This window comes from Camellia sinensis, chromosome 11 (genome assembly GCF_055761805.1).
Source record: "Camellia sinensis isolate YWXY chromosome 11, ASM5576180v1, whole genome shotgun sequence".
Classification (NCBI taxonomy): domain Eukaryota; kingdom Viridiplantae; phylum Streptophyta; class Magnoliopsida; order Ericales; family Theaceae; genus Camellia; species Camellia sinensis.
The window spans coordinates 6,840,616-6,864,481 of NC_138971.1; the positions used below are offsets into that span (position 1 = coordinate 6,840,616).

General features: G+C 32.0%; 1 protein-coding gene and 1 long non-coding RNA gene across 3 annotated transcripts; one reads left to right on the forward strand and one right to left on the reverse strand.

Moving 5' to 3' along the window:
* The first annotated feature begins 1,880 nt into the window (after positions 1-1,880).
* Positions 1,881-9,312, forward strand: LOC145801822 (alpha-galactosidase 1-like). Its single transcript, XM_082893502.1, has 15 exons — positions 1,881-2,376; positions 4,814-4,872; positions 5,571-5,627; positions 5,740-5,774; positions 7,163-7,266; positions 7,359-7,434; positions 7,523-7,581; positions 7,697-7,762; positions 7,868-7,951; positions 8,056-8,120; positions 8,231-8,313; positions 8,425-8,515; positions 8,633-8,682; positions 8,780-8,920; positions 9,017-9,312. Exons 1-15 carry the CDS (start codon positions 2,204-2,206, stop codon positions 9,107-9,109), a joined length of 1,236 nt encoding a protein of 411 aa, XP_082749628.1. The 5' UTR covers positions 1,881-2,203; the 3' UTR covers positions 9,110-9,312.
* A 5,066-nt stretch (positions 9,313-14,378) lies between these two features.
* Positions 14,379-17,520, reverse strand: LOC145801823 (uncharacterized). 2 transcript variants are annotated; one of them, XR_014343468.1, is made up of 5 exons: positions 17,291-17,520; positions 17,104-17,182; positions 16,021-16,124; positions 15,781-15,867; positions 14,379-14,580 (listed from the first exon to the last, which is right to left on the reverse strand). It is a non-coding gene; the product is annotated as an uncharacterized LOC145801823 (long non-coding RNA). The 2 variants fall into 2 exon arrangements; XR_014343467.1 differs by having other exon boundaries at positions 17,104-17,187.
* Between the last annotated feature and the right edge of the window lie 6,346 nt (positions 17,521-23,866).

A 23,866-nucleotide genomic window follows, 5' to 3' on the forward strand; every position in this document is an offset into this window, starting at 1 on the left:
ACATACCGCTTTAAAAAAAAGGGTAAATTATAAATACACCCCTTGAAATTTATTTAAAATATAGATTGTCTCCTGTGATTTGAAAAATTACAAATATCCCCTTATCAGAATTTTTTATTTAATAGAATTAACTAAAAAAAATAAAATTCATAATTGCTCTCCTATATAATAATAAAATTACCTAAATTATTAATTGAAACATATTTATAACATCATTAAAAATTATTAATTGACTTGATGGTTTATTAATAAAATGGGTAATTTGTTATAAAATTAGAAACCTCAAGGGTTGAATGTAATTTCCAAAATCACAAGTAATGATTCATATTTTAATTAAATCTCAGGAAATATATTTGTAATTTATCCTAAAAAAAAAATATAGAGGAAATTATTCATCAGTTGGACTGAAAAAAAGAAACTATACAAACATGGAGAGGTGTAATTACAAAATCACACACTCATATTTTGGTACTTCTTCCGTCTCAAAATATTAGTCCTTTATTCCATTTTTTATTATCCCAAAATATTATAAATTTTTCAAAAACTAAGGACTAAAATAATAAAAATTTCTTATTTTGTCCTTCCCTTAAATTCATTAACAACACAAAAAGTATAATTATAACAATTGATATTTTTAGAAAATGTATCAAAAGGTAATTTTAAAATTTTAATATTTTTAAAGTATAATAATTGTACTACTAAAAAAATTAAATTCCTTAAAAAAAATTATTATTTTAAAATGGAGATAGTAATTTTTTTTTTTCCACTGTTAAATTAATTTCTCTAAAAACATATAGATTAGAGAAGGCGTAAAAAAAGAAAAAGAAAAAAGGGAATGCTAGAGGAAGAAAGTAGAAACAATTATGGCAGTGATGTGTCTATCCCATCCATCCACGGATTCCATAGTAGGATTAGTTAGTGCATTTCTCTTTAGGGGCAATTTGGTAAAAAGTTAGTTTTTTAGCTTTTTTAGTCCAAAAAAAGTCAATTTTTTAAGCCAAAAAAACTACCAAAAAAGTCAAAAAAAATAGTTTTTTATCAACTTCCCAAAACAGCACTAAATTAAAGAAGAGAGCAACACGTAATTTGTAGATTTTGCTTGGTTTCATACAGATTTAACTTTTCAAATTATATTTATGAGAAGATTGGTAATTTTGTTGACTCGTAATTGATTTTTTGACAAATTGATTTTTTTTATTTGTAATTTCTTATTTGATTATTTGTTTGATCTTTTAGAGGCTTCTTGTTTTTCTTTTCAAAAAAAGATATCTCGTTAAAAAGCTTCTCACTTGTCACTTAGGGACAATTTGCGCTCAACTCATTTGAGTTTGACTCGTTTATTAATCGAGGCGAGATTGAATAATTCTAAAGCCATCTCAATAAAGCTTGATTCATTTAAAATTTGTTTGAGTTCAACTCGTTTATTAATTAAGTCGAGCTCGAATAACACTAAGTTCAACTCGATAAAGCTTGTGAACGTAAAGAAAATAAATTAATATTTATTTTTAATAATATATCAAAAAAATTATTAATTTATTTTATTTATATTTGATATTTGTGTAAATTTACTTACTTGATTCATAAAATTTATTATTAATATAATTATTTTTGTATATTCAACTCATAATCTTTTATTTTTATCTTATATATAAATTAATTTTAATTTAATTTTTATAAAGTTTCAATTCGCTTCTCTATATAATAATTGGCTCAAGTCAAACTTGAGTTTGTCAAATATTTAATCTGGAAGTTCGACCAATTCATAATAAATAAGTCTTGAACGCTCAAGTCAAAAGCTAGCTCAACTCGGCTCGGCTCGGCTCGGCTCATTCGCAGTTCACTATATCTATATCTATATTGTGAATACCAAATCCCACACTAGATGATAGTGGACCAGTGCTCCACGACTAAATGGACTATCCAGCAACAGAGGACCTGCCCAATGACTGACCCACACATTTGCGTAACCCACACATTTGCCTAATTGACTGGCCCACACATTTGCCTAACCCACGTGAGTTTTGGTTTAGCAGATTGGACAGCCCAATGCTTGATCCGACTTATTTTATATTCTCCCCTTTCATGTATATATAGGCACAAGCACACGTGAGTGATGCAGAGAGTGAAGAGTAGAGTTGGAAGAGGAAGGAGTGAAAGAGTGTTTTCCATATTCTAGAAAGGAGTTTGAGTAGTAATAATAATAATGAAGAGTGATGTGCCCAATTTGGGTATACTAGTACTAGTGCCAGTGGTGCTGCTGCTGCTAATGCCAATACTTGATGATGTCTGTGTTTCTTCTTCCTCCCGCTCTCTCACTCCCAACGACAACCACCGCAATCTTCTCGCTAATCGCCTTGCCATTACTCCTCCTATGGGGTCGGTACTCTCTCTCTCTCTCTCTCTTTCTCTTCATAAATTTAGATATGTGTGTGTGTGTTTGTGTGAGATAGGTTGATGCTGATCTCACTACTGGATATATATATATATATATATAGTGAGGAGGAGAGTATAAAAATCAGAATTGTTCATTTTGTGAATTTTCTTCAATTTATTACTGACTGACTGATTATTTCTTTGAAATCCGATTACAATCTTCAAAAAAATTGCATCAATTATTTAATTTCCATCGGTATTTTCTATTTAGACCGTCGAAACTGAAGAATCTGTTTTTCTTCTTATTTCTCATTTCACAGTTTCATTATTTTCAAAGCCCTATCTATCCAAAGAAAGAAAAATACAGAAAGAAAAAAAAAAAGAAAAAGATAGATAGATACGACAGCAGGTCTCGAAGTATTGTGGAACTTGTTTCTGTCTTATCCTTTTCTAATTGCCTTTTTCTTGGTTCACCCACCTTATCCATTAATTAATTGTTGACTACTTACATCCTTTGAATGGAGAATCCTTTTGATTGGAGAGGACAAAGTATTTTGTGTAGTTAGTCTACGGTGGTGCTATATTATTTGAATAATGATATACAAACCATAACCAAATTTTATTTATATAGAATTTTTATAAGGATAATGCTTGGGACCCCCTTTTGGGGTCACTCCCTCACCCCCCTTTGCCACATGGCGGGTGGTGATTGGAGGAGCAGGAAAAAAAAGAAAAAGAAAAAGAAAAAGAAAATGTAATCAATGGGAGAGAGAGGGGGTCAAGGGGTGGAGGGAAAAGGGGGATGAATCATTGTTGTTTTTATAATATAATGATGCAGCTCAATGTAGATCATTCATTTTAAAATAAAACACTTACAAAATGACATTCCCACATCATTGTTTTGTTACCATGTTTTTTTTATATAAGTTTTATTTATGAATACCATTTTCTATATTATTTTATCTCACGTGTATGTAAGCTCCACCTTTGTAGGTTATAGGCAACACCATTATCACGATCTATCCATTACACAAAATGAAAATATTACTTGCACATAAATTTCAATGCCAGCCAGTTTAGGGGTTGTTAATGTTAATACTGTGCAGTGCGCACCTTATAATGTGCACCGAATGCAAGGGCTACATCCTCTATACCGTTTGGGGCAAATTCACTAATAATTCTTATAGTTTGAGACTTGTATCACTTTGATTCCTAACTTTTCAATTGTGACACATTTGATCCTGAATTTTGAATCTTATTCTAAATAAGGACAATTGAAAATACCATTGCTCAATTTTAAGGACAAAGTTGTCAATTTGATAAAATATAAACTAATTTGATAAAAATAAATGTAAATAAAATATTTTTGAATTTTTAATATGTATTTAGATGATGATCATGTAATGGGTGATTGCTAGGCTTTAATGTGTAATCGATATATTGAATATATTAAATGTTTGACTTTTGAAAAAATAGAAACCAATTTAATGAAAATAACAATAATCACCCATTACATGATCATCATTCAAACATGTAATAAAAATTAATTTGGTAAAAATAAATAAATAAATGTGTAAAAGATTTATCAATTTTACATAATTTATCATTGTTGGGTAGAAATAATTTTAAAAAATTAAAAATATTTTTTGGCATTTATTTTTGTTAAATTAGTTTATATTTTATCAAATTAACGACTTTTCCCGTAAAATTGAGTAATAGTATATTCAATTGTTCTTATTTAAAACAAGATTCAAAATTAAAGATCAAATGTGTTACAATTGAAAAGTCAAAAACCAAAGTGACATAAACCTTAAACTATAGGACCTTTAGTATAATTCGCTCTATCTTTTTTAATGTGCTAGTAACATAACTAACATTTTATCAGCTTACAAAAGAGCAGCAGCACACTGTAACAACGAACTAGACTTACAAATTCACGATGCTTTACAAGACCTAACATTATATTTTCACTCATTTTCATAACGTTACCCAACCAAAAAAATTTAAAAAGCTTTTTCCTTCCCCTGTTTCTTTTCTTTGACAAATCCAAAATCCAATCATATGGATGGAATTTGGAACTGAAATTTCAAACCTTTCTTTCTTTCTTTCTTTCTTTCTTTTGTGCTAGTAAAAGGACAAGGGAGAGAGTCCAAACTGTACAATTTTTGGTAAAACTGATCAGTTCAACAAGTCCATCCACCCAATAATTATGTATTAGATGACCGAATGAGACTATGTTATCCCATGTTTGCACACTTGGAGTGCTCCTGCCTAAGATCAGTTCTTTCTCAGTTATCTACAAAAAAAGAAAAGAAAAAGACGATCCAATGAGATTATGTTATGTGCTAACTTCTTAGGGACAAATATTTTAAGAAATATTAGTGGGAGTGGGGCCTAAAAAACCAAACATTCTCACTTTCTCTGTCTGTCTTAATTATAGGTGGAATAGCTGGAATCACTTCCACTGCATGATTGATGAGAATATGATCAAACAAACTGGTAACTCAGTTCCTCCGGATTTTACTCCTTCCTTCTCTTTTCTTTTTAATTGTTTTTATGGTTAATGCTTTTGCTACTATTATTATTGTTACTTATTTATTTGAAGGTAGTTCTTCATGGAGAAACATGATACGTGCATGCATTGGCGTGTCCCATGACCTGTCCTTTATTATTATTATTATCTTTGTTCTGTTTTATTTTAGTTGTTCTGTTTTTGTTTTAGTTTAGTGGAGTCTGTCGTGGGTTGTATAGTGTTCATGTCCCTAGAAAATGGGATCATGCACATATCACAAATCTGCTGGAACTACATCTATTTAAAGAGTCATTGAGTCATGTATTGTTTGATGCTTGGAAATATATTCAGAAAAGGCTAATTACTAGTCAACTTGGAGATCCAGCCTATCTCGAATGAGGCTCCCTCTCTCTCTCTAAATTCTTTTTGTTTTCTTTTCTGTAACCAAAGCCCACAACGGGTCGAAAGACTCGAATTAGTTCTAAGGCGTTGCGAGCCGACGAAGGTGATCGTAACAAAACAATTATAATTTATGATGGTTATCTTAAATGTTTTTATTTGTTTCTTTTGTTTTATTCAGGGCTTTCTTCTTTTTTCATTATTCTTCAAATAATACGTTACGTTGTTACCATGACAGACTCAACATTGTTCATTAATTTGTCTTCTGCTTTTTTTTTTACCACAGCTGATGCTCTGGTTTCAACTGGCCTTGCTAAACTTGGTTACAAATATGTCAATATAGGTACAATAACACGACCCTTTTCTATGCTTATTTTCATCTCCATTTTTTTTTTCCTTCAAAAACCACTATCAACATGTGTAGCTGACATAAGATTGTGATATTGCTTCTTTAGATGATTGCTGGGCTGAAATTGATCGTGACAATGAGGTTTGCTTGCTTCCACATATTTTTTTCTTCAATGACGGTTAACAGTGGATTTATTCGTAGATTTAATTGTTGAGATGTCCTATTTTAAGGACCTGTGCGAGAATAAGTCCCATCATAAATCTTTTAACCATTACAGTCCCTTTTTAAAAATTGTTATAATTTTTTGACATTTACCCTTGAATTAATGGTTTAGTAATGTGATTGTGGGTTGAGTGCATGCTTAACAGGCAAAGGGTTGGTTTTTTGTGTTTCAAAATTTTAATTTCATAACTTTCATTATAAATACACATCCATTTTTGATAAAATTGATATTTTTGGATCCTATTGGCCAAGATCCATCAAACTAAATTATTTGAAATTAGGTATAAAACTGAAACTTTTTTTAAATTAAAATATTTCTCAGCTTCAAAAATGAGAAATTTCTCATTTTTATGAAATTTCTCAATGTGTACGTGTTTGAGAGAGAGAGAGTTAATTTCTTTTTAATTTCATTTTGAATCTTAAAACTATAAAATTTCTTATATTCCTTAAACTAAGAAATTTGACATTTTCTTGAATTTTTTTTAATATGAAAATTTTCAGTTTTTCCTTGAATTTTCTTAATACTATGAAATTTCAATTGAGTAAAATTTCTCACTTTTGAAATTGAGAATTTTTCAATTTCAGTTTTCAGAACTCAATTTTTTCCAAAACTGAGAAACTTCTCATTTCCAAACCAATCCAACCACTCCCATTCTTCAAAGCAACTAATATCAGTTTCTTATATTTTTATCAAAACTTTGAAAAAAAAAATTAATTTCTTGAAATTAAACTGAGAAATTAGGACGACTTTCGTCTAGGGCTGGGAGTCCACTCCCATTGCAACATGTGCAAAACAACCCAAACATTCAGTTTTACAATGTTAACATGTACTCTACCTCAGACCACATCCTTCATTAGGAGTTTCAAGATCAAAATATTGTACATGTCAGTCCTGCCATTGCAAATTTCATGACAAAGGAAGCCCCACCACATCCCCGATGCTTATATTTCACTTCTCAACGTGTATACAAATACTTATGTACTATATATCATATATGTATATATTAGAATCCTTAGGACTGACCTGGTTGTGGTTGTGGAGTAGTGGATGGTGATGAACGTGTAGACTCAGAGAAATTGTTTAGTGGAGGTTTAGGAAACGACGACTTTGTAGTCTGTACAGAGAGTTGGGGTATTAGGGTGATGACGAATGATGATCACATTTTTGGAACTCGCATTTAATGGGACTTAACAGGTTAAAAAAACTTGGTTAGGACTAAAAAGTCCTTAAAATTGGACCTATCACCAAATCCCTTTTATCTATATTCATTAACTATATTGTACTTTAATTGGGACTTCAATTTCAGGGTAATCTAATGGCTAAGAAATCAACATTTCCTTCTGGTATTAAAGCTCTTGCAGACTACGTTCACAGCAAAGGTCTTAAGCTAGGAATCTACTCGGATGCAGGGTAACAGGATTCCACATTTAAGCTGTTTGACATTGATAATCCACTGAACCACCTTAACTGAGGTGTTGGACCTATTTTACTTCATTTTGCAGTTATTTTACTTGTAGCAAAATGATGCCTGGCTCACTTGGTCATGAAGAACAAGATGCCAAAACCTTTGCTTCGTGGGTATGATTTTAGGAATTATGTGTATGATGCCAAAAACTTTGCTTCGTGAGTATGATCAAGTAACAAAGTAACACACGTTTCTTCATAGGGTATTGATTATTTGAAGTACGATAACTGTAACACTGATGGTTCAAGGCCAACTGTTCGGTAAGAAAATTGTTACTGCCTTACAGTTCAACATCATCAATTTATTATGTAAATTTCTGTTTAAATTACCAGATATCTCATTACAAATTATTCTGCATTTCTCTTCTTCGTGTAGATACCCTGTAATGACCCGAGCTTTAATGAAGGCAGGCCGTCCCATCTTCTTCTCGCTATGTGAATGGTGATTCTGGTTTTTCTTTGACTATATTTTTTACTGCTCTTTGATAAATTCAGTTTTAAACTCATTTTGACATAATTTTCCTTCTATACTGTATGTATTTATCAGGGGAGACCTGCACCCAGCTTTATGGGGTGCTGAGGTTGGAAATAGTTGGAGAACTACTAATGATATTTCTGATTCATGGGAAAGGTAGCTTTCATGCTTTTTTCCCTTTGTTCTTTCCTTTAGTTTATAAATCATATTTTTATTTGAGGCTTGGTGTATAATTTTTCTTTAAGTTTTTGGTTTAACAGTATGGTCTCTAGAGCTGACATGAATGAAGTTTATGCTGACCTTGCAAGGCCTGGTGGCTGGAATGGTTAGCATTCTCTCATAATCATAGTAGTTTACCAATAATGATATGATTTGGAAAAATAAAAAATACATGTATAAGATGTTCACAATTGTCTGTGATTTGATTTTGAATAGATCCTGACATGCTTGAGGTGGGAAATGGAGGAATGACAAAAGATGAATATATAGTCCATTTTAGTATATGGGCCATGTCTAAGGTATTAAGGAGGCTTATATTCTTTTACAGCTATATACTTGGCTTAATACAAAAAATCCCTTTATTTCTTCCATGTGAAGCTATATATTCTTGCTTGCCCATACTATCGTAGGCTCCTCTTCTCATTGGCTGTGATGTGACAAATGCAACAAAAGAAACCATGGAAATCATTGCAAATAAAGAGGTGATTGCTGTTAACCAAGGTATACCATTTTCACATCTCTCTCTATAGATATATTCCCCTTTCTTTTACGGGTGATTTGATTTTAATAAAGTGGTTTTCTAATTATTTGCACTTGTGTTGATCATTTTGAACACAGATAAACTCGGTGTTCAAGCTAAAAAGGTCAGAATGGAAGGGGATAGTGAGGTAAATTGACGAAAGTCTTCTTCTGGGATGCCGTCATTTACTTTGTTATTTGTTTACAATGCAAAATGTAAGCTTTATTTTGTTTCCCGGCCACCAGGTTTGGGCAGGGCCCCTTTCAGAGTATAGAGTAGTTGTACTCCTTCTCAACCGTGCTTCTATTCGCTTTTCCCTGACAGCCCAGTGGGATGACTTAAGAATTCCTCCCAACACTATTGTAGAAGCAAGAGATCTTTGGGAGGTATTTTAGCTAGGGTTTTAATTTTAATTTTCTAATTTTTCAAGTGTGCTTCCATGGTATTGGAACATAACTCCTAATCGCGCATATATCATGCAGCACAAGACCTTGAAGACACGATTTGTCGGGAACCTGACAGTCACTGTGGATTCCCATGCATGCAAGATGTATATCTTGAAGCCTATTTCTTGAGAAACCCTTTTTTATCAGCACGCAGTCTCTTGGCTAGTTTCTACTGCCATATTGAACTTCAATTTAGTAGCTGATGTCACAAATGATGGTAAAAAATAAAATTAAGTCTATTTGACTTTTGGATGTATTTACTAATAAAGATTGGATGCAATATTGTTCCCTTTCATCTCCCATGGATGCGAAAAGTTTGATCTTTTTGTTGATTTTTTCGGGCAAAGAATATGCACACACACACACACATATATATACAAACTATCAAGGACGAGCAATGAGGTTATATTATCGTATTTGCACACTCAATAAAAATACTGGGCCTCCCTTGGATTTCCCACATCTCAGTCACCGATCTATGTTTGTTGGCCATGGTTGTGAATAATCAGTGAAAATTCTTGAAGAAATTATCAATAAAGACTTGAAATTACACAATTAGGACTAAGAAAAGTCAATTAGCACTTCAGAAATTGAAATCTTTGGAGTGTATGATGGAATCCCATTGAGATGAGTGCATTGGTAAATTTGTGGGCATATATATCATCATGTGCTTCTTCAAATCAGAAGAGGTTGTTCATATTTCTTTTCATGGAGGTGATTGTTGCTAGGATTTTCCACTCGTTCTCTTTTATTTTCTCTGTTTTGCTTCATTGCCATTGAGATTTATATTATTTGACATATTGATTTTAAATTGATTAAAAAATAAAAATTAAAATAAAATGTTTGAACTTGACTCTGAATTGGTGTGTAAACAAAAACATAATAGTTTGGCCACCTAAACCATAACTTTACTGTCTTCACTATTTCTATCAAAAACAAAATATTGGCATTTTGTTTCTGTTGAAAGAAAACAGCTCATCATCACATTAGGGCCGTTTGAAAAGAGAGTTGGATTAAAATAACCCACTAAAAGATAAAAAAAGTTAAAATAATTAATATGACAATATATCACATCTAATTCATAATCATTTTATTTTTTCTCTCATAATCATTAAATCAATTATGAAAAAAATCAATTATTTTTTTAAATATAACTATTTTAGTCAGATTAAGATAACTAAAAAACTAAATAATCAGCTAAAATAATTTACATCCCAAAGAAGACCATTATGTTGTGGCTGAACCAAAGCATCTTTGCAAGTAATAAGTAGAGAGAGACGACATATTTGGAAACTTAGGCAGGAAGAAGAGATGACAGAGTAAGTATCTTGTCTTTGGTATCATGCTTTTTTAAATATCACTCTTATTAGGGAAATTTTATTTGCACACCATCGAAAATTTTAATACACAACATTTATGTTGTTTGGAAGATATAAATTTTTAAACCAAGGTAAAATGTTTCGATATAAAATTTTAAACAAAAAATAATTGTGAACAGAATGTATATTTGAACAATTATTTTTTGTTCCAAGTTTATGTCCAAATATTTAACTTTTGTTCAAAAATCTATATTCGAATTATATAAATTGTGTGTATTGATATTTTTGTAGTGTGAATATAATTAGCCATCTACATAACCTAGCATAATATTTTGCACAAATCTTCCACTAAAATTACAATTATTATCTAATTGATTTGCATATAAAAATAAGTTAGCTCATATAGGCCCAATGATAATATATGACAGTCCATACCTTAAAAAAAGATAATATATGACAGCAAACGTATTTGCATAGAAGCCTAAGAAGCTTAATACAGTGAAAATGCTTATAATATTATAAGTAAAAAGTTATAAGAATGATATTTTTTAGGGCACTCGAGTCATAAACGTAAATTTAAAATTTGTATAGTAATTGTCTCAAATATTATTATTTTTTTTGTCTAAAAGAACAACATAATTTGAAAGTTGTCTGTTTTGGTTTGAGTTATTTGGTTTTTGTATTTTTTTGTTTTTAGTGAATATTTTTAAAATTTTAAATTTTTTTTTTTACTTTTTTAGATGCACCTTACTTAGATGTATCTAAAAAGTAAAAAATTTGTGAAAAAATATTTTAAAAAATTAATAAATACAAAAAATATACTGAATTCTCTTTTCTTTTTTTTTTTATATTTTTGGTATTTAGTGAATTTTTAAAAGGTTTTTTTCACAAATTTTTTACTTTTTGAGTATATTTATGTTAGGTATATCTAAAAAGTAAAAAAATTTGCTTAAAATATTTAAAAAAAATTCAGTAAAAATAAAAAAAAACATGAAAAATAAAAAAATAGAATTTTCTGAAAAAGTGTTTTTGAAAAAATAGAACCAAGCAAAGTGTTTGCATGTAAATAGATATGCAAAACGTATTTGTTTGGTTCTATTTTTATAAGTGTATATTACATTAGGCTCGAATTTTCACATGGAACAAAAAAAATAAATTTTCAGCTTAGAGAGAATGCTAAGTCCTTAATTACGTGACGAAAAAGTCTAGAAACCTACACATTCACCTTAACTTTTTTGGACCGACCAATGCCCAGCTATTTGCCAACCCCAACCCCAACCCCCCACCTCCCCGGTGGAATTACCTTTCATAGTTGTCCACTTATAACAAGCTAATGCTATATAAATTGATAATTTTTTTTAAAAAAATACTAATAGATGTGACACACAAAGATAAAATTTCAGAATTTAAAACAGGACTTCATCGAATAATATAATTGGAGAAACAATTCATCTGGTTTTAATTTGTATACCATTACTTCTAGTAGTAAAGGTTTTGTCATGTGATGAATCGTAAGGCTATATATTGCAAGTTTGACGCCCCTTTGGAATTGACACAGTTGTATTTAATATTAGTAATTTTGCAAATGATTGTTGATGTTTTCTATCCTTAGTTGAGTCTATTTCTCAGCTATGATTTTTCTACAACAATATTATTGTGCTTTTTATCATAATAAAACACATCAACTAAGTATATAATGCAACGATTAGTTAAAATTAGAAGAAAATGAAAAAAAAAAAAAATCTTATATGTCAAGAAGATATCATGTGACGTTACACCAATTACTAATCATCAGCACCTCTCTTGTCTCCCATACACCCCCTACACAAATTGATAGACTCCACATTCAAAATCAATCAAAATGGAGGCAGGCACTGCCTTGACCATCTCCTCCTTGCATGGAAGAACTAAAAGTCTATAAACTTATAATGGACCACGGAATCAACTGCATAAAACATACATGAAATAATCTGAGTGAAACTATAATATTTTTATAATAGGTCCCACCATCTGATATGTATAATCAGAATATTTTAGTTAGTTAGTTCTATGGATGTGGTTATGTGTCCTTAGTCTTCTTGCATGGAAGAATTGCTCAATAAAATGACCTTAATACTACACTCTAAAATGATTTAATTTTATTTAAACTTTAAACATAAATTGCTGAATTACACAGCAAAACTATTGGAGAGCCATCTACTACTGAGAATCATGATCCTACCTACCTTGAATGGTTCTTTGTCAAGAAAAGAACAAAGAAAAGAAAGATGCCACCGGAATCATCGTTGATGATTGCGACACGCGGACATACATACGTGTATATTAATTTTTTTTCAGATGAAGATGCTGCTACGGCAAAGTAGTCTGTCTGAACTTAACATCCAGCCAAAAAACCACAACAACGTTCTTGTTCTCTAATAAAAACAAAATCATATAGTATAGTATATATCTATCCAACTTACCATTCTTCATTCCCGGATGCACTAGTGGGGTTGAGAAATGGCATCCTAGGATTTTAACATAGTACTAACAAAGATTTTAAGAAAAAAAATAATAATGAATTACAATATCAAAATTTCTATTGGTATAAAGAACCGTGCAAAATAATGCAAAAAAACATATACAAATAGAGATGTTTTCTCATATTCATATTGAGTTTTTTTTTTTTTTTTAAAGGCAATCTATTTACTAAAGTAAATCATCTTAAGTTGTACTTGATGTTCCTTCATCTTGTTATTAAATACAAGTAATATTAGGGATTATTAAAAAAAAAATCATGAAATGTTTCATAAATATTTTTCATTTTTTAATTAGTGTGTGATATTTTATTGTATGTACAATCTAAGAGTGGAAAATTTTTATGAAATATTTCATAATTTTTTTTCATGATTCCTAACATTATAGAATCTAACATTAAAATTCCAAATCATCTATTTCTTATCATCAAGTAACTTGTTGACTCATCTACCTTCTTCTATTCTGTGCAAGCTATAGCGCTTGTAATCGATATTAGTTACTTTTTTTTTTTTTTGTTAATATTTTGTCCCATATTCAATAAATATGGAGGTGTACAGTAGTACAACTAGCCACACAAAAATAAAATAAAATAAAATAAAATAAAAATAAAAAACTTAACGGGACAGGTCTGTAAAATTTGAAGTTAATAATTAATACTAGTATAATAAAGCAACTTTTATAAATTGTAAAGGGGATGATTGTCACCTTATCCCACTACAGGAAATGACACTTTTGGCGATCAAAATATTGGTCACCAAAAGCTCCATTTTTGGTCGCCGAAACAAATTAGCGGCTAATTTTTTTTGTCATCAAAGTCGTCGCCTATGCTGTCAGCGATAGTATTGGTGACTAAACTATTTTTGGTCGCTGAAAGTGAACATTTTGGCTACTAAAGTCTAGTTAGTCGGCAAAGGTTATCTTTTGGTGACTAAAATATTAGTCGCCAAAAGTGAACATTTGGCTACGAAACTCTAAGTAGTCGGGAAAGGGGATATTTGGCGACTAAATTTTTAGTCGCCAAAAGTGTTCAAATAAATTAATTTTTTTTTAGCGACTACAAATTTTAGTCGTAGATAAGTTTTAGTCGGCAACATTACTACATTTAGGAACTAAAGAATTTAGTAGCCAAAAAATTATTTTTCATTAAATTTTATTTTTTGCTACTAACCATTTGGTCGCCGAAAGTCTTTATTTATTTTTGGCTACTAAACTATTTAGTAGCCAAAAATCTTTGGGTTCTTTTTGGCTACCAAATATTTAGTGGCTAAAAACATTGATTTCCTTTTTAACTACCAATTGGTTAGTTACTAACAAATAAACTTTTTCTTTTTTGGCTACTAAACATTTACTTGCCAAAAACTTTATTTAGTGTTTTTTTTATTATAATTTATTTATCCACAACCTGTATTTATTTCGTGCAACTTGCACCCTGTATATAAACAAAATAATACATATTTCTATTTCGTTTCAACCATACAAAAATTTGGTGTTTTAACATCAAATTCTATACAAATCAAATATAATCCAACCCAAAATAATAATTCCATACAAACAAATAATCATACAAAACAGATATCCTTTGTACACAAAATTCTACATCAAATGTCATTTACATAATATTTTGAAGGTGTAAACATGATGGGAAAATTAAATTTATTTACTAAAACACTTGCTTAATTTAACAATGAAGCCATTGATCTAAAGGCTTCTCATCTTTCAAGCTTGCTTCATATAGTTTGGTACCTTTCTTTCTGAAGACACCAACTGCAAAATAATAATCAACCTCCCAATCAGTGCAAGCATTTAGCAAATAAGTATAGATAATTAAACAACTTAAATAGAAAGATAATTAAATTGATGCTAACAAATCTCCCTGCTGATGAAATTAGTTTCAATTTCCTGGCATAGTTAAATGAAAACAAATACACATGTTCAGTACCAACTAAATATGAACTTTTTTTTGGGTGAATAAAAATATGAACTTATAACCCATAGTGATACATAAATTAGGCAAATGCATATGTTGTGAAAAATAAACCTGAGCATCAAATTCTTACTACTACACCGCTTGCTCGGGAGAGAAATTAATGAAAATGTTCTGTGCCATCAAAAAATACCTATTACACTATCAGTCAAATGCATCAAAAAATAAATTTAAAATTCTTAATCCAATGTAAATGCTCCAAGTTCAATATGTTAGCAAGACCTCAATTTTTAAGCCTGCAAGCTCTATTCAATATGAAGAAATATAACAAACTTGTGTAGGAAATAAACATGTGAGGCTAATCAACCAAGCAAGCAAATAAATGAACTATTTCAATTAACCAACTGTAATAAAAGTGACCAAAATAACTGTTAGACATAATTTTTCCAAGAAGATTAATGCAGCATTAAGACTCTATTTACATTATCAATTATAACTCATTTCTCAAAAAAAAAAAAAAAAAAAAAAAAAAAAGAAGAAGAAGAAGAAGAGGAAAAATTTTTTAAATGAGTTTACTGTAAAGAACTACTCTATACTATATTTTTTTAAAAAAATTAAATGAGTTTACTGTAAAGAACTATTCTATACTATATTTTTTAAAAAAAAAATTAAAATGAGTTTACTGTAAACAACTACTCTATCACTAGGGTAGTAGCATTTCTTATAGCACTGGAACTACTCTATAAACTTGCCTCTTGAAAACCATCGAGCGACAATGACATGAAAGCAACCTTTGCAGCGGCATGCTCTGCTTCTTTTAAAGTCCTAAAGTACCCTGGACTCTCAAAGGAATGCCCATCCATGAACAAAGGATCAAGTTGAACAACATAATACATAAAAGTGATTTTTCAACAAATGATCCGTCATGTAGTCATATATATCTAAGTGCCTTGAAGCAAAATTAAAAGCACAACAGAAATGACAAGCAAGTGAATGTAGTCATACATATCTCAGCATGTATCAACTATTAAATTACTTACCAACTTTGACATCTGAAGCATTTGAATGAATCTGAGAACTCATATCTATTTCTTCAATCTCAGGTCCTTCAGCAATGGGTTTCGCATCTACAATTCAATTATGTATGTGGATTATAAATAATGATGGCGAGTAAAAATATTCAGGGCATGTCAAAGTTCTTATCCAACAAATATCATACTTTTTTTAAACTAAATTATCATCATAGGCTTCTAACTATATTTTCCACAAAGAAAAATGACCTCAAATCTCTCTGTTACCAAACATAAAGGAGAATTGGGGCATCCCAAAGAAACGAAATCATTTGTTGGCTTCAACACATAAAGGTGAGGATCATCTTCGAACTCTGCAGGGAACAAACAAGTATTGTAATTAAACCCAGAGATCCAGTTGTCATGGTCTTTGAAGCAAACATTTCAAATATGAAATAATAGAACTAATATGATTAAATGTATCATCTTAGATTCATCAGAAGAAGAAATCAAAAAACAAAAAATAAAAATCAACTTAGGTGACTCAATAAACTTTCACTACTTTTTAGTTAAGTTAAGTTAAGTTTGATTGATTGATTACCAGGAGCAGAAGCAGAGCTAAACTGCTACCCTAAGCTAGACCACCCAGATTTACCAGGAGCCCACTGCAGCAAAACCAGATCAATGATACACTCTCCTACCCAAAGACAGACCAGATCAAACCAGCCAACTGGGGACAGTCCAGACTCAAACACCCATATCTCATCTACTAAATCAGCCCTAAATTTATCAATTATTTATAAGTTGGGATGAGCAAAGTGAGCCCAATACCATATTCTAATTATCACTTGAAATTTGTTGCTCTAAAAATCTAACATAACTGCAAGGAACCGTACACAATCCAAATCAATAATCAAGAACATAATTTCAAATCCTTAGTTTAATAAAACTTGGCCAAAGGAAAACATCTGAAAGTACTTGACATAAATTTCACTAAGCATATCATTACAAACAATCTCTTATTCCCAAATTCTCCTTTAGTTGCTGAGAAAGCTGTGGTAAATCCAAACAGAAACAAAAAGACTAATAGTCCAATCTTATTGTTGAGTGATTTCCCAAACCCAAATCAAAATCCAAATATTTATATAGGGAATGACATGTATTCAGGTCCAAGTGATAGAAAAGACATAAACTTCCTTCATTTTCCTTCATTTTCTCAGCAACCAAACAGTGGACATCCAAAAAAAGAAGAAAAACCCAATTACACCTCACCAAGATAAGGCAAAAGAATGAATCAGAATCATAGATCGGCATAAAATATAATATATAAAGAGAGAAATTTAAAAAGAGCACCTCGACAGTCCAAATGAAGAAATCAAGAGGCTCAGGAGGGCGTTCTTTGTTCATCTCCCAAATCAAGACACAAAGAAACCTAACCTTAAAATCAAATTAAGCTTGAATAAGATCAAATGATTCCATTAAAAACAAAATCAGAAAAAACGCAACATATTTATGAATATATGAGTGATGATGGATTTACGGCGTGAGGAGGAGGTGTAATTATGGGTCTGATTGTCTTCTTCTTCTTCTCCTACATTTGATGCTCGGATTACGATTTCAGAGAGAGAAACAGAGAGGGAGGTTCTTTGAACCAAAAGGCTTCACTTTTTACGCACTCTCTTGCTCTTTCTCTCTCTCTCTGTCACACATACACACACACACTGAATCTATTCACCGGCACCGTGAGACTTCATTTGCAAAGTCCGCCGGAATCACCAGATTGGGATTGAGAAGAACATGAAGGAGAAGGGATTGAGAGATTCAGACCGCGAGAGAGAGAGAGAGAGAGAGAGAGAGAGAGAGAGAGAGAGAGAACATCTGCAAAGGGCTAGGGCAAATATAAGGAAAAGGAGAAAAATTAATAAAAATTAATTTCTTATTTTACATTTGCCGACTAAAGGCTTTAGTAGCCAAATGTATATAAAAATTAATTTCTTATTTTACATTTGCCGACTAAAGGCTTTAGTAGCCAAATGTATATAAAAATTATTTTTTTATTTTACATTTGCCGACTAAAGGCTTTAGTAGCCAAATGTATACCTACGGTGACTAAAAGTAGATTTTGTCGCTGAAAATCAACTTTTGGCGACTAAATTTTTAGTCGCCAAAGACAAAAATTAATTTTTTATTTTACATTTGCCGACTAAAGGTTTTAATAGCCAAATGTACACCTACGGCGACTAAAAGTATTTTTTGTCGCCAATTTCTGGCATTTTTGCTGACTAAATTTCTTTTAGTCGCCAATTGTGATATTTTTAGCTACTAAATTTTTTTTTAGTCGCCAATTGTAATATTTTTAGCTACTAAATTTTTTTTAGTCGCCAATAATTAACATTCCCCTATGAAAAAAAATTAGTAGCTAAAAAGTTGACTTTTGCCGACTAAAATTAATTTTGGTAGCCAATTCCCACACTTTTGGCGACTAAATTTGTTTTGGTAGCCAAACATGGTCGCCAAAAATGTGTTTTCTTGTAGTGTCCCTCTCTAGATTCATCCTTGTATGTGACAATGCATTACTTATTTTATATATATACACACATACAAAAATGTACTATGAAAATCATCCAATTGAATGTAGATGAAGAATATTTTTATCATTGTCAAAAAAAAATATGTGAGGAAAAAGAAAACTAGAAAAATCACCAAAATTTGAAATTTGAGATCAAAATATGTAGTGGTTTCAAAGGGACAATTTTAGGAATTAAAAAAAAACTGTGAAAAAGTAAATTATAGATTTTATATAATAGAATAGATATATGTGTGAAAAGAAGAAGAAGGAGAAGAAGACACCTTCTACACATATATAAATAGATACCTATGCAGTTCAAATATCTTCATTAGAGAAATTAAGAGACACAAAAAGAAGTATGAGCATGGTTCAACGTGGTGGTCTAGTTTGTTCTTCCTTCTTCTTCTTATCCTCAAAAGTGTCAAGAATGGCGTTCTTGTTTATTTTGTTGATCAGCCTTTTGGGAGTATCAGTTAGCAGTAGTAGTAGCCATGAAGAGGCCATACCCATATCCATAACCTCCGCAAGAAGAAATCTGTTAAATAATGGACTTGGTCGCACTCCTCAGATGGGGTCGGTACTCTCTCTCTCTCTCTCTCTCTCTTTCTCTCTCTCTCTCTCTCTCTATATATATATATATATATTCCTACATATACTGTCCTCCTTCAATCTACTCTACATGCTTTCTAATTCCCATTACATATAGAATATACAAAAAGTCTTGGCGCTACTGAAACTACGAGATATGTGAAATTCTGTCTGTCTGAGTAGTACAGCTATTTCTAAAATAACATCTTTTCTCCCTTCCTCACTAAGCATAACTAGGTGTCGCGCCACATGCATTAAAGGGTGCTCCCTTTCATTTTTATTTTTTTTTCCTTTCCTTTTTCATACATGTAATGTATCGTACTTGACAATGAAACAGTTACTTCTCAAAAAAATAACATATGTTGCGCCATTTGTCACTTCCTAAACAAAATTTGTACACATTAATTGTAGGACAATCTTCACTGTATTTAAACAGATTTAATTCTGTTGTGTACAAAACAACAACCAGAATATAAAGAAATAAAGAAAAGGAGAGAATATGTTTGATTACAAAAATCAAACTCGAAATAAAAAAATAAATAAATAAAAACAAAACAGATTTTATTTTGTTACAAAAACAAAATTAAAATCTGAATAAATAAACAAATAAAAATAACACTGAAAGTAATTAAATAACTTACTTAATTTAATTTCTTCGAATTATTTTTGTGATCAAGTCCAGTGTTTAACACTGTCTCCTTAAGACAGATTCGTCCTCTCCACGGTGCTTTCAGAATTCGGACGTCTATCTCCCAGGATGAAATGATCTTCCACAAACAATAGCAGCACTACTAATTGTTTGCCTTACGAACACACTAAGTGTTTACACTCTTTCTTTTGAAAATAAAATGCAGCAAGATGAAGAATAGAAAACAGAAGTGAAATACGAAATTTCTGAATGTAAAACATCAAATGAGGGTGGTCCTATTTATAGATGTGAAGGTGGCTCTTCATTTTGAATTAAACAGGTATGTAACTCTTGGTTTTGAATTGAACAGGTATCATACCTGTTGGGTTTTGAATTCAAACAGATAGTAAAACGGGAAGGGCCCTGTTTGGGTGTGCATTAATTCCAAAACAGTTTATTTCTGTTTGAAACCGGGAAGGGCCCTGTTTGGATGAACAAAAAATCCAAACTAATTTAATTTGAATTCTGGATTTTATTTTAATAAAAAATAAAATTAAATTCAAATGTTTTTGGCCCAAAAAGATTAGAAGCCCAACCCAACCACACACCACGCACCCGCGCCCAAGCCCAGGCCCAGCCCAGCCCGCTCGACCGACCGGACGGACGGCGGCGGCGGCGCGCGCGCGTGTGTGGTGATTTTTGGGTCCAATGGGTCTAGCCCATTTTGCCCATAACCTCTCCCTCTAAAACACTTGGGTACCCCTTGGGGCACACCCCAAGTATCTCACCCTAAGCCTTATAAACCCTTTCAAAACCTCCCACCAAATCAATGTGGGACAAGCCAATTTACAACCTTAAGGAATTTCCACCAAAACTCCATTTTCATGGAGCACACTTTGGCTTCAATTTCCCATTCACTCGGTAATGGTTTTGAGCAACCAAATATACCACGTGAATCACAACGCGGCATAGAACGCGTTACCACTTTAACCCGAGTTAATCGACACTCGGGGCCCACCTAAAAATAGACCTAACTTAGGAAAAAATTAACCATTTCCAACAATCCCCCACATGAATGGAATTTGATGACAACGGAAATGCAACAATATGCAGACTTAACGAAAGAGTATAAGTCGAAAATATCTTGCATCAGGATAGGTAGTTTTCGGCTTTGAACCTTCCCTAGTGATAACCTATCGGACTTACTGGCTAACCAATGGACGCGATGCCTTGAATTGTTCAGCCGTTTGTGTAAGCCAAGACAATAGATTTCACACAAAATATCTTCTAACACATCGTGGTTCTCACTGTTGTGTTCATTTTGGCCTTGAACGCGCCTGGTTTTCATAAGTGTTTCTAGAGAATTTAGCCTTTGCATTCTCATAGAACCGGCCCCAGTTCAACACTCATATAGGTGATTCTTAGTGTGAGTATCTCCTTATACTCGTCTTGATTTTATGTCTTAACCAAGATATAAGTAATCATTAAAAGCAAAGCTTATCCTTATACCCCTGCAGACAACATATGTTGCAGATATCACTCTCACCATAGGAATGGGTAGGAATTTTAATCCCTTGGTGATTTCTGGCGAGCCATACATAACTTAGTTGTCCCTTTGAACTTAGTTCTTGGGATCTCCAGTCATATAAGTAGGGTTACCATTATGACGACTCTTATGTAATAGGCTTTAATCCCATCCCCTTCGATGAACTATACACTAGCTCTTTTGTCAAACCTTTTGTTAACGGATCCGCAATATTCTCTTTAGATTTTATATAATCTATTGAGATTATTCCGTTTGACAACAATTGCCTTACGGTATTATGTCGACGACGAATATGTCGTGACTTACCGTTATACATGTGATTCTGTGCCCTGCCTATTGCAGATTGACTATCACAATGAATGCAAATAGCTGGCACAGGTTTTGGCCACATTGGAATGTCTTCTAAGAAGTGACGAAGCCATTCTGCTTCTTCACCTGCTTTGTCTAAAGCAATGAACTCGGATTCCATTGTGGATCGTGCGATGCACGTTTGTTTCGTGGACTTCCAAGAAACAGCAGCGCCTCCTAGAGTAAAGACATATCCACTAGTGGATTTTGAATCTTTAGTATCCGATATCCAATTGGCATCACAATAACCTTCGAGTACTGCTGGATATCGAGTAAAGTTCAAACCATGATCACGAGTAAATCTTAGATATCTAAGAACTCGAATGATCGCTTTCCAATGGTCTACTCCAGGGTTACTAGTGTACCTACTCAATTTACTTATAGCATAAGCTATATCAGGACGAGTACAATTCATTAGGTACATTAGGCTTCCAATGATTTGGGAGTATTTTAACTGAGACACTGCATCACCTTTATTTTTCGATAAATAAAGACTGATGTCTACAGGTGTTCTAGCTAAATTCAAATCATCCTTGATAAATTTATCAAGAATTTTCTCAATATAATGAGATTGAGATAATGTATATCCGTCAGATGTTTTAGTAATTTTCATTCCTAATATAACATCTGCGACCCCCATATCTTTCATATCAAATCTTTTGTTAAGCATCTGCTTAGTTGATTTGATCATGTTTTGACTGCTTCCAATGATAAGCATGTCATCCACATAAAGACAAACTATGACATATCCTTGGTCAGTGTTCTTAACATAGACGCATTTGTCACATTCGTTTATCTTAAACCCATTAGTAAGCATTGCATGATCAAATTTTTCATGCCATTGCTTAGGTGCTTGTTTTAATCCATAAAGGGATTTTACAAGTCGACAAACTTTCTTTTCTTGTCCTGATACTACAAACCCTTCGGGTTGTTCCATATAGATCTCTTCATTTAGATCACCGTTTAAGAAAGCTGTCTTAACATCCATTTGATGTATTTCTAAATTAAACAACGCTGCTATAGCAATAAGCATGCGAATGGATGTTATTCTTGTCACAGGGGAATATGTGTCAAAATAGTCCAGACCTTCCTTTTGTCTGTAACCTTTAACAACAAGTCTTGCTTTATACTTGTCAATTGAACCATCTGCTTTCATTTTTCTCTTGAATATCCATTTATATCCAAGAGGTTTAGAACCTGGTGGAAGATCCACCAATTCCCAAGTATGATTTTGCATAATGGATTCAATTTCATTATTAACAGCCTCTTTCCACAAAGGTGCTTCAGGACCTGTCATTGCTGCCTTAAAGCTTTGAGGTTCATTTTCTAACAAGTATGTCAGAAAATCTGGACCAAAGGATTTTGATGTTCTTGCTCTCTTACTTCGTCTAGGTTCATCATTAGTTAAATCCTGTTGGTCAAGACTATTACTAGTCTCTTGTGTTTGATTGTCATTAGTCTCTTGACTTTGTGTACAATCATAAGTTCTTTTCTGTGAACTTAATTCCTGTCCTTTCTTGTAAGGAAAGACATGTTCAAAAAACACAGCATTCCTTGACTCTATAATAGTGTTCACATTTATATCAGGTATATCTGATTTATAAGTCAGAAACCGATATGCACTACTATTCTGAGCATAACCAATAAACACACAATCTACTGTTTTTGGTCCAATTTTAGTCTTTTTAGGAACAGGTACTTCAACTTTCGCCAAACACCCCCACACTTTTAAGTATTTGTAGGAAGGTGGTCGACCTTTCCACAATTCATAAGGAATGCTTTTGGTTTTCTTGTGGGGTATTCTATTAAGAACATAATTAGCAGACAATATTGCTTCCCCCCACAAGTTCTGTGGTAAGCCTGAACTTAGTAACATGGCATTCATCATTTCTTTTAGGGTTCTATTCTTCCTTTCAGCAATTCCATTTTGCTGTGGAGAATAAGGGGCTGTAGTTTGGTGAATAATGCCATGTTGTGCACAAAATTCATTTAATGGTGCATCATATTCACCACCCCTATCACTTCTAACCATTTTAATGGTTTTACCAAGTTGATTTTCAACTTCTGTTTTGTAGAGTTTAAACATTTCTAAGGCTTCATCTTTACTTCTAAGTAAATAAACATAACAATATCTTGTGCAATCATCGATAAATGTTATGAAATACTTTTTGCCACCTCTAGTTTGAATAAACTTTAAATCACATACATCAGTGTGAATTAATTCTAGAGGTTCGGTTTTTCTTTCAACCGATTTAAATGGAGCCTTAGTTAGTTTCGCTTCTACACAAATTTCACATTTATGATTAGGATTAATTTCAAACTTTGGTATATAATCTAAACCAATTAATCTACGCAAAGCATCAAAATTCACATGTCCTAATCTACCATGCCATAAATTTGACTCAAGAATATAAACAAAAGATGTGTTATTCTTATT

Excerpts from the sequence above, each read along its gene's own strand:
- LOC145801822 (XM_082893502.1), top strand. The coding sequence starts at position 2,204 with ATGAAGAGTGATGTGCCCAATTTGGGTATACTAGTACTAGTGCCAGTG. Across the intron at positions 4,873-5,570 it reads GAATATGATCAAACAAACTG|CTGATGCTCTGGTTTCAACT; the intron begins GTAACTCAGTTC and ends TTTTTACCACAG. Across the intron at positions 7,763-7,867 it reads TTCTTCTCGCTATGTGAATG|GGGAGACCTGCACCCAGCTT; the intron begins GTGATTCTGGTT and ends TGTATTTATCAG.